This window comes from Hevea brasiliensis, chromosome 12 (assembly GCF_030052815.1).
Source record: "Hevea brasiliensis isolate MT/VB/25A 57/8 chromosome 12, ASM3005281v1, whole genome shotgun sequence".
Classification (NCBI taxonomy): domain Eukaryota; kingdom Viridiplantae; phylum Streptophyta; class Magnoliopsida; order Malpighiales; family Euphorbiaceae; genus Hevea; species Hevea brasiliensis.
In genome coordinates, this window is record NC_079504.1 from 70,180,766 (window position 1) to 70,191,844 (window position 11,079).

The window sequence follows — 11,079 nt, forward strand, 5'->3', positions numbered from 1 at the left end:
GTCTCTTAACTTAAAAATGTAACATAAAATCTCATCAACTTTTAAATTTTACATAGTTAAATCCCTGTAACCTCCGATTATCAGTTTTTCAGTTATACGCTGATCTGGACAGTTCCAGCATGAAGTTTAGTCAGTATTTCTCTTTTCTCTCTCAAGTCATATGTAAATTGAATCATTTTTCTCTCTATAGACAGAATAATTTTTCATACATAAAGAGAATAATTTTACACTTTGCGTAAAAGAAGAGAGAGAAATGTTGACTAAGAGCCATGTGGGAGCTATTCATATCAGTCTCTAACTAAAAAATTAATAATTGAAAGTTAATGAGATTTTATTGCGTAAAATATAAAAATTTAAGAGATTTTATATTATATTTTAAAATTAAAAGATTATAATATTAAAACTATATAAATTCAGAAATAAATTTTAAAATTTATCCTTTAAACGAGAGAAATGAGAGAATTTTTTTTCCCCTCCCGAAACTCAATCTCCCTCTATTCAATCAAAGGGTAAAAACAGCCCGTATGATAGTAGCGGATTCAAAGTCGGGATCCATAACTGGATCCGGATCTCAAAGGCTGAGTGAAGCTTCTATCAAGAGCAGAAAACACTTGCATCGACCGAAAAGAGAACCTCACTCGCTGGATGTATTCACCACAGCTTCCGTTGGCGCGTACGCGCGTGGCTTCGCCATGGGAGACAGAGAAGCCGCAGCCAGAGCCAGGAGGCCTTGAAGCTTCTCTCCTCCAACTTCTGCACGATCACCACCACAAGTCTCTCCGTCTCCGCGAACTTACCGGTTAGTTTGATTCTAATTCTGATTCCAATTCCTATCAATTTTCAAAATTTTTGGTTAATGTAATTTCTGACACAGAGAAAGCGAAGAAAGATGCAATTAAGAAGGCCGTGAGGGTATCAGATCTATTGATGGACGCAGTGAATGGGGGAGTTCAAGAATCTTTCATCAACGAGAAACGAATTGAACTCGAGATTCGAGCTTTAGCTGCAACGATTTCCAGATTCATGAGACAAACTGATCAGTGGCTTACTGCCACTCATGCCATTAACACTGCAATTAAGGTTAATTTCTGAATTTTTCTTCTTTTTGAATTTCAATTTTGGGTTCATTTTTTGATTGGGTTTTGTGTGTATAGGAAATTGGAGACTTTGAGAACTGGATGAAGACCATGGAATTTGATTGTAAAAGCATAAATGCAGCAATTCGCAACATTCATCAATAATGCAAATATGCAAAGAGTATGCTTGTTACTCCATTATCTAATTGGTTTTCATAGATAGATTTTTTTATCATTGAGGAATTCACTGCCTCTTATACTTGTGTTTTCCTGTAAATTTCATAGTGCTTGATTTGCCTTTTCTCATTTTAGTGGACAGTATTATTTGATGGAGCCATCTTTTTGCTTTTCTTTGCATTGATTGAATACATAATCTTTTTGCTTTGCTATGCATTGATTGAATACATACTTCTTCTGTTGAAACATAACAGTGCTTGGAATTTGCAGTTTTTGAATGTTCCCTTTTTATGTGATTTGATATTAGTCTCTCACTGGAACCAATTGAGAGATCATAATTAGTTGCAAAAGGAGTTAACTAGCCCTGCTAATTGTGAATGCATTGTTTGAATAAACAATTGGAGTTGTTTGCTTAATCAAAGACTTGTTTTTTTTTTTAATTGCAGTTAAGTGGTATTATGATCAATATTTCATAATTGTGTTAAAGATGAATATATATATATATATATATATATATATATATATATATATATATATAGATAGATAGATAGATAGCGAGAGAGAGAGAGAGAGAGAGAGAGAGAGAGAGAGAGAGAGGCACACACTAGGATTAGGAATATTTGGCTAGTTGGAAAACCATGTAGTAGTAAAACATTTCACAATTTTTGTTTTACAATTTGCATACACAACTGAACATTCTGAAACACTTGTCATACATGAAAATCAGAAACTGGAAAATACAAACCTAACAAGACATGTCATCTACATAAACATGCTTCTAGCTTTTATTGTTTGCATTAATAGACAATTGAATAGATGAGTAGCAATAAACCCAACAAGTGACTAACTTTATTCAGTATAACTATGGTGATCAGTTAACTTTCCGGCAGTTGGTGCGAATCTGTCCATCAGTTCCTGTAAGCGGGCTGAGTTTCCCCATCTTGAGCATGGCATTAGCAAAATCTGTGTAGAAAGTAACAGGATTGGTGCTGTAGGTTTTTACCTGCGAATCGGTGGAGCCACCGCTAAAAAGCTGCTGATCTGAGTGCAGAAGGCCTTTGTTGTTAACCAAATTGGTGAAATAGGCATTATCAAATATCACAGGGCTAGTGGCATCTAGTGGAGAGAGATTGGTGTCGTTGCCTGTGCTTGGACAGCTTGATTTTAATGATGTTGCCAGTGTTGAATCTATATTGGTCTCATTGTAGACTCGGCTTCGAAACATCAAGCATCTGGCTTGGCCTGTTGTGTGAGCTCCTGTTAATCATGAAAATGATAGAAATTAGTTTGAAGAAACCAAAATCTGAAGTGACAATATTATAGTTTGCAAGAATTATTATGGTTATCTTGCCTGCAAGAGCAACCATTTCTTTAGCAGTGAAGCCTCTATTTGAGAAGGAAGATATAAGATCACTGAGATCCATTAGTGGGGATGGAAGATCAGTGTTTGCAGCACTATAACTTGCAGTCGTGGAGTCTCTTCTGCCCAGCTCAACTTGCCATGAAGGGCCACCCAACTGGATAAAAAAATAGCACTTTGTTAACACCTATTAAGTGAGTTGAAATGTTTATACTTTTTGTGATAAAAATTGCCTTTTTAAAAGAATAAATAAATATATAAATAAAACGGAGAATTCCCTTATAATTACTTACTGAAGCAACTGAATCACGAGCTGCAACAGCAAGGATATCAGCACAAGAAACAACGCCAGGGCAAATGGACTCCACTTGAGATTTAATTGAATCGATCACTTCGAAACCTCTTAGGGAATTTGCGTTTGGGCTTGCGGTCTTCTCTCCAGTGAAACTTGGGGAGACATCATCTAATAAAACAGACGCATCACATCCCTGTTTCAGCCAATGCACGTCCAACTTTATCAATAACATGCATCATCATTTCTTGCAATGATTATGTTAATCTATAAGAAAACCATAATAATGATTAACGACGCATTAGTGCATAATCTTTCTTTCTTCCTTCATCTAATGAGCTAGAAAATAAGAGGTTAGCTTCCTTCCCCTTAACTCAATCCTAAAGGAACTCGAATAAATGGGTACTGTTACCAGAAATCTCTAACTTTAACCACTTGCATGTGCATATATCATTAGTCATGCACAGATAAATTTTTGCTTAAACTTAATTCATTATGGATATAAGACACAACATATATAGTAAAATTCAGAAAAAATAATAGATAGAAATTCATATATTTATATTTTAATTTCATAATAAATCTGATCTAGATAATTTTTTTTCTCGCTCAGATCATCCTAATAATCAGGACTATCTCTTATCTTTTGAGAATATTCTTGGATCGCTTATCATTGAATCAATTTGTTGTTAAATTGATGAATCTCTTAAAAGATACTAGGGACTTTTCCAAGGTTATATATATGCATCTACCACCAGCTAGCTAGGCATGTGAATCTCTTAAAGGATAGTATATTGGGACTTTCCCAAGGTTTTATCATGTGGTGATATACATATTCAGGCATGCAAGCATTTATGCAAATGGAATGTGTGTGGAGAGAGAGAGAGAGAGAGAGAGAGAAAGAGTACATTAACAAAGCAGTCATGGAAATGCATACGAAGCAAAGATGCTCCCATGCGATGCTCCTTCGCAACAGCATTAAGCACAGCAGTTTTGATGGTATAAAGAGCTTTTGGGCATGTTGTAGCATAGTAATTGGAAGATAATTGTGCATAGGATAAACCAAACAAAAGCATAAAGAAATACAATCCATATATTTGCGAGGAAAATGCCATAATATCAAATGAAAAAGGTGCTTAAACAGAAAGGGTACGTTAAATGAAGTATTATCTCTTGGCTTTTGTCATGAATCAATGAATGATGCTCTCTCTCTATATATAGAAGTCCTATGGACTTTAGTTTAGAATTGTCTAAAATTTTACTCATGGTTCAAAGCCATAATTACTATGAAGTGGAAGGAAAAGTATTCTTACAGTTGTAAAGCACTTTCATTTTACATAATTTATTTATTACTAGTGAGATTTAGTCTAAATTGTCTATAAAACTGTAAGATTTTGTGTTCGAGTCATAATCAGAATTAATTATAAAAAAGAAAAACTTTATTTAATACAAAATACTAAATCAAAAACTTTATAAATCAACCTACTCAAAAATATCATTAACCATAAGTACAAAATACTAAATCATATAATCAAATCACTTAATTTAGAACTTATTGATTTTAACTTTTAGGTTAGGTCAAAAAATAGGTTTTAGTGCCTTCAACGAAGAAACTTGTCTTGTTTTATAATCATCAATTTTGTTTAAGTCAAACTCAAACTCTTGATATCATTTAAATATTAATAAATTTAATTAATCATAAAAGAGATAAGTCTAAAAAAAAAAAGTTTTAAAATAACAAATTTTTATTCTTAATTATAAATGTTTAATATTGTTAAAATATAAATATTTAATTTTTACCGTAATTTTTATAATTTAAAATCTATTGGACACCATCAATTATTGATATTGAATTATAATTAATATATATTTAATTGAGCATTAAAAATAATAATTTAAATATTAAATTACATAAAACATTTTTATTAAGCTATAATTAATCTTTCAATGAGTATTGATTTTCTCAATATTAATTAAATTAATATTAAAATTTTCAATTTAATCCATATATATGCACATGCTTAAAACTAATATATAAATAGTTATTAATATTTAATTCTCAAATCACGCTATAAATTAATTTTTTTTACAGATTGTTTTTTTTTATCTAATTCTATATATAAAAAATGAATTAAAAGATTATAGTTTACCAGAATTTAATTAAAATATTAATAATAAAAAGGAAAGTGTAGTTTAACCTGTGTATCACTTAAGTTCATTCTGGTATGGAGATGGACAACTTACGTTTGTCAAAGGCATTGCCTTATCTGACTTGAAAATTTTAAGGGTACGTAGTATGAACAAATATCCCATGAGAATCTATATCAAAGTCAACTAAACTATGGTGCCTCTTCCCCCTTTTTTTTAACCTCGATGATAATTGAAGACATTTTGCAAATCCCCCAAACTTTAGAATCTTCCAACCTGATGATTTATGCAAATGTGCAGAATTAAAAAAAAATTTAAAAATCTAAGGAGCTGATTTAGGGGATAAGATCTTTACTCAGCTTGTGAAGTATCAGGTTCAAATTTCGCCATTGACTTCTTGGTGTGATTGCATATTTATGTCCAATTAAATTTGCGAAAGTATCATAAACTTCGGCTTTGATATAGATGCGATAGAAATTTTTTAAGATGTGTGTAGGTGTGAAAGATGCAATATTTTTATAATTTATGATAAGTTTATCTATACATTTATCTTTGTTTAATTTAAAAAAAAAATTATAGGTGTTTGGATTAATGAAGAATGACCTAATTAAGTCTTAAAGCTTCATATTACCTCCGTTAGATTGAACTTGGACAAACGTGGAGAAGTGGACTATTTTCTAACACTTTTAAATTTTGTAAAATATAATTATAACACCAGTTTTGTATAGTGCTTTCTAATAATAATAATAATAATCAGGGATGGAGTCAGAAAATTATTTTCGAAAAGGCTAACATTATCGATTTAATACATTATTTAATTACATTTATTCTTTATATATTTCTTATTCACTGTATATTTTGAAAGGGCTTATATTGTAAATTCAAAATATCATAATAGAGTATAATTAAGTTATAAAATTTTTTTAGTGGTGTTAATACTTTAGAAAATTTTTAAATATATAATGAAAAATAAATAATTCAAATACTTTACTTATATCTTAATAAAATAATATAATTATTTTTTTGGGAGGCTAATAATTAAAATAAAATAATTTTGTTTAAAATAAATTAATTTTTTCTCCCCCAGTCCCCCTCTCTCTCCGCCCCATAATAATAATAATAATAATAATAATAATAATAATAATAATAATAATAATAGTAGGAGGAGGAGGAGAGAGAGAGAGTTTCTTCTATTGTATAAGCCTATATCTTATTCAAAGTTGGTAATTTCTAACTTAGAACCTGTTTGATACAAAGTCATTTATCACCCAATAGTTCAATTTTAAAAATCTAAATCGAACCTATTTAAGTTGATTTCATCAATCTAAATTTTGATAAGAAAACTAAATGAATAATATTAATATTTTTAAAACATTAATATTTTGATTTGTAACGACATTGTAACCATAGATTGATATAAATTTTTTATAATGATTTAATGATTCGTTTGAATTAATAAGTAATTTCAAATTCATCCAATGTGACTGATTCAGTTTCTTTAAAAAAAAGCTAAATAAATTTTAAGATACATACTTTTTTTTATCTAAATCCAATTTATCATGTATTTAAGAATAGTGAAATTAACATATTAAATATATAGATATCACATGTTTTTATTTTGAATATACGATTGATTGAGTCTGGATAGATTGATTGAGTCTCTCATAATTCTCACCTTATTAGCACATTAATAACTTCCAAATTATTTAGTGCAAAGAACTTTTTAATATAAGGGTTAATTATATGCCAGTCCTTCTTTTTTAAGCCATTTAATCTTTAAGATTTAATTTATTAATGTTAGCATAATTACAGCAATTAGCATGATTATAGGAGATTTGTGTAGCATAATTACAGCAATTAGCATGATTATAGGAGATTTGTGTAGCATAATTATAGCAATTATTATTCTTGTCCAAATTAGTTCATATTCTCATGTATAAATAGATATAATATCTCTGTAAATGAGACACAGACAAATACACAATCCTTTCCTTCATTACTTGTATTCTTTCTTCTAACGTGGTATCAGAGCCATAAAGCTTTTATTTTTAGTTTTTGGGGGTCTCTCTGCTCTCTCTACAACCTGTTCTGGTTCATTCTTTCATACCTATTATTATACCATTTTTTTTCTCCTCATCTTGTTATCAATGGAGAAATCTGATATTTCAAAACCTATTGCATGATTTGGTTCCAACTATAATCTTTGGGTTCAAGGAATGAAAAGTTTTTTGATAGGTCGCAAGCTTTGGCGTATTGTTACCGGAGATATCACTACGCCGACAAGAGAGAACGATGAAACTGATGCAAAATTTGCTGACCGTCTTGAGGATTGGGATAGTAAAAATCATCAGATCATCACCTGGTTTCGCAATACCTCTGTCTCGTCCATCCACATCCAGTTTGCTAATTATGACTCTGCAAAAGAAATCTGGGATTTTTTGGCTAATCGATATCAGACCACTGGACTTGCCCACTATTATCAGTTGTGGACTACTCTTCATAATCTGAAACAAGAAGCAGGTCAATCTGTGAATGATTTTCTTGCTCAGGTCCAACCTATTTGGAATCAAATATCAAAGGCACTCTTTTTCATGGTTTGCACTTTTCCGCTACCTCCTCCCTAGTATTATCTGGCTACTCTGATGCTGATTGGGCTGGTGATCTGACAGATCGTCGCTCTACAACTGGTTATTGTTTCTTCTTGGGTAATTCTCTTATCTCTTGGCGTAGCAAAAAGCAAACTGTTGTTGCACGTTCTAGCACAGAATCTGAATATCGTGCTCTTGCTGATGCTACATCTGAATTACTTTGGTTACGGTGGTTATTAACTGATTTGGGTGTCACTCACTCTTCTGCCACAATGCTTCATTGCGATAATAGAAGTGCCATACAGATTTCTCATAATGATGTATTTCATGAGCGTACCAAACACATCGAAATTGATTGTCATTTTGTACGTCATCATGTTGCTCATGGCACCATATGTTTGATTCTCGCTCTCCGTCACCAAACCGATATATTCACCAAAACGCATCCTCCCGCTCGCTTTCAGGATCTCTTAAGCAAACTCAAGTTGGCACCTGTGCTACCACCTTGAGTTTGAGGGGGGGTGTTAGCATAATTACAGCAATTAGCATGATTATAGGAGATTTGTGTAGCATAATTACAGCAATTAGCATGATTATAGGAGATTTGTGTAGCATAATTATAGTAATTATTATTCTTGTCCAAATTAGTTCATATTCTCATGTATAAATAGATGTAATATCTCTGTAAATGAGACACAGACAAATATACAATCCTTTCCTTCATTACTTGTATTCTTTCTTCTAACAATTAACACTTTAATTTTTATTGTCTAAATAGACTCCATTAACATCCCTTTAATTTGAAACAATTTAACATCTGAAATTTTATTCATTAGCAAAATATTTTGTAGCGATAGCTTCTCAATAAGTTACTCATCCTTATATGGTATTGGACTCAAAGATCGATTACTAGCCCCAGATGACCAACATCTATATCTAAATTTTATTTTAAGTAATTATTTATTTTAAATTTAAATAATTATAAATTTTTGTCTATTGCGGAATGTAAAGCTATAAAAAAAAAAATAAAGCAAACAATCACGATGATAATATTTATGTGGTTAATCATCTTAACATAATGTTACGTACACAAGCATTCTATCTTCCACTATTATCAATAATATAATCAAATATTACACGTTCAATCAATCTATCCGCAACTTAATTATATTTAAGAGAACTCTCATATCAAAATACTCATCGTAAATATATATTAGTTAGTTTTCCTCATTATCTTTTAGACATAATTCAATAGATTTGCTTTTTTAAATATATTATACACTACAAAGAGTGTTTTTCAACTATATGAACAATAGCCCCCCACTCATCAATAGATAAGAGTACATTCCTGTTGAATTTTATATCCCTTTTTCACCATAAGTTGAAGCCTCATTGCCCCTTCCTTCATGGAACTATGATAGGCAAGAGTAGGAATGGCAACTAGTCGGGTATTTGCCGGTATCTAACCTGATCAAACCCTAATAAGAAGGTTTGAGTAGTCTATAATTGGATTTGGAACATATTGGAGTTTGAGAAATAATAACCATGATGGGTTCGAGTCAGATTCAAATTTTGCATGTTAATACCCATTATCCTAACCCATTTTTATAAATAATTAACCAAATAAAAATATATCTTCTATAATAATATTTATCTATTTTAATATAAATTATATTTTAAATAAATAAAATTTAAATATTTTGTAAAGTTATTAAATTTTTAAAATATAAATTATTAATTAAAATATATAAAATTAGATGAGTTTGGGTATTATTCGGGTAATAATAATCGAGTTTGGGTTGGATTCGATTAGTTGATGATAAAATTTAATTGGGTTCAGATAGTGTTGATACTAATTAGACTCGGCTTTCGATAGGATAACTTTTACGAATACTTTATGTGTTACCGTCACAAGGCAAGAGTCCCTTTTTACAATGTGCGAAAGCCACTCTCTATAATAGGGGAAAGCCACTCTTAATTGACTAAGAAACAAAAAACTTCTTTATGATACTTCTATTCATAATGTTTGCCCTCAATCTTATTCTAATTAATTAGAAATTTAACTCAATTTAAAAATAATATTAAAATAAAAATTTTGCGTAATATAGGAAATAATCCTCAATAATTTGGAGGAATATTTCTATTTTCAAATTAAGAAACTCTCCCCAAATCTCACTGATATTTTGTATCATAAATCTAACATATATTTTATAAAAATGTTAAATATTTTTTATAATTATAATTATTTAAATATAAAATACTAAAACTATTTAATTTTTTTGATAAGCATAGAAATTTTATTAATGGAAATGGAAGAAGATAACAGGTGGGGAAAAACCAGCAAAGCAGAGCCCAAGATCAACAGATCCTACCCCAGACATCCACCTATTAACTAATTTGCAATGCTGATAAAAAAACCTAAAAAAAAAAAAAGCACAAAAATAAAGTACAGACAATGAAATGAAAATTACAGAAACAAAAACAAAGCAAAAGCCAACAAATCCATAAATAACAGATGAAAGCTTGCAACTGAAACTACAAAAAATCAAAATATTGTTGCTTGGCTAGAGAATCAACCATTGATTTAATTAGTATTTTATTTTTTAAGAAATTCATATTAGAGCTTTTTTTTTTTTTTAGAAATTCGTATTGGTTAATATTATTTTTCTACATAACTTAATTAACCAAAGTATATATTATATACCAATCGTTTGTATATATTCATTCAACTTATATAGAAACTCGTATTGGCAGCCATCTTCATGTGAAAAATAAACAAAAACAATTAATGTGTACGTACCCACAGGTTCTTCAAGGACATCAAATGGTTTCCTTCTTGGTCAATGCAATTAATCCATTTGCTATTATCACATACTCCAAAATAAACGCAATGGTTTCCTTTGCTTTCTTCCCAAAGTGTATAGTTGCCAAAATAGCTCAATTATTATTTGGAAGTGAAAAATCGGTCTGATCTGATGAGTTTGATTGTTTTGGTTTGCGAATCTTATCGATTACACTATTGTTAAGCATGGTCAGATTGGGTCATTTTGAGTTACTAGTTGAATCGGATAGTTCATATTTTACTGGGTCAAAAGAAATTCAGACCAACTTATTGATTGTGAATCATTTCAAATCAAAGTGTTAATTTTATTTTCATAAAATTTATTTTTTCATTTCATTTTCTGATTAATAGGATCAATTCAAACGAGTCAGTTTTGAATCGAGTCATACTAATTAATTCAATTTTACATATAATATATATTCAAATTATTTTAATTTTTATGTATATTAAAAAAAATAATAAATGGCTTTAAATTAAATGGATTCATGTCAAATTAGCATATCATGGGTTAGGATTTATCACGTTTAATGATTATGTTGACATTGAATTATTATTTTGAAGTAATTTTGGCTGATTATGACTCGTGTTAAAACCCT

At 30.1% G+C, this 11,079-nt stretch overlaps 2 protein-coding genes across 3 annotated transcripts; one reads left to right on the top strand and one right to left on the bottom strand.

Annotated features, from left to right (window-relative positions):
• Window positions 1–489: 489 nt before the first annotated feature.
• On the top strand, window positions 490–2,568 carry LOC110641623 (biogenesis of lysosome-related organelles complex 1 subunit 1). Of its 2 annotated transcripts, XM_021793409.2 has the most exons (4): window positions 508–799; window positions 875–1,080; window positions 1,155–1,257; window positions 2,129–2,568. In XM_021793409.2, exons 1-3 carry the CDS (start codon window positions 646–648, stop codon window positions 1,239–1,241), a joined length of 447 nt encoding a protein of 148 aa, XP_021649101.2. In that variant the 5' UTR covers window positions 508–645; the 3' UTR covers window positions 1,242–1,257; window positions 2,129–2,568. The 2 variants fall into 2 exon arrangements, with proteins under 2 accessions (XP_021649100.2, XP_021649101.2); XM_021793408.2 differs by lacking the exon at window positions 2,129–2,568 and having other exon boundaries at window positions 490–799; window positions 1,155–1,465.
• On the bottom strand, window positions 1,882–4,076 carry LOC110641624 (cationic peroxidase 1-like). Its single transcript, XM_021793410.2, has 4 exons — window positions 3,814–4,076; window positions 2,907–3,101; window positions 2,605–2,770; window positions 1,882–2,510 (listed from the first exon to the last, which is right to left on the bottom strand). Exons 1-4 carry the CDS (start codon window positions 4,018–4,020, stop codon window positions 2,125–2,127), a joined length of 954 nt encoding a protein of 317 aa, XP_021649102.2. The 5' UTR covers window positions 4,021–4,076; the 3' UTR covers window positions 1,882–2,124.
• Between the last annotated feature and the right edge of the window lie 7,003 nt (window positions 4,077–11,079).

What these genes read in the sequence shown, in the direction of transcription:
- LOC110641624 (XM_021793410.2), bottom strand. Translation starts at nt 4,020, where the DNA reads ATGGCATTTTCCTCGCAAATATATGGATTGTATTTCTTTATGCTTTTG. An exon ending in TCCATGACTGCTTTGTTAAT is followed by an intron (nt 3,102 to 3,813) that starts GTACTCTTTCTC and finishes TGGCTGAAACAG; the next exon opens with GGATGTGATGCGTCTGTTTT. An exon ending in CTCGTGATTCAGTTGCTTCA is followed by an intron (nt 2,771 to 2,906) that starts GTAAGTAATTAT and finishes TTTTTTATCCAG; the next exon opens with TTGGGTGGCCCTTCATGGCA.
- LOC110641623 (XM_021793408.2), top strand. Translation starts at nt 646, where the DNA reads ATGTATTCACCACAGCTTCCGTTGGCGCGTACGCGCGTGGCTTCGCCA. An exon ending in CCGTCTCCGCGAACTTACCG is followed by an intron (nt 800 to 874) that starts GTTAGTTTGATT and finishes TTTCTGACACAG; the next exon opens with AGAAAGCGAAGAAAGATGCA. An exon ending in CCATTAACACTGCAATTAAG is followed by an intron (nt 1,081 to 1,154) that starts GTTAATTTCTGA and finishes TTGTGTGTATAG; the next exon opens with GAAATTGGAGACTTTGAGAA.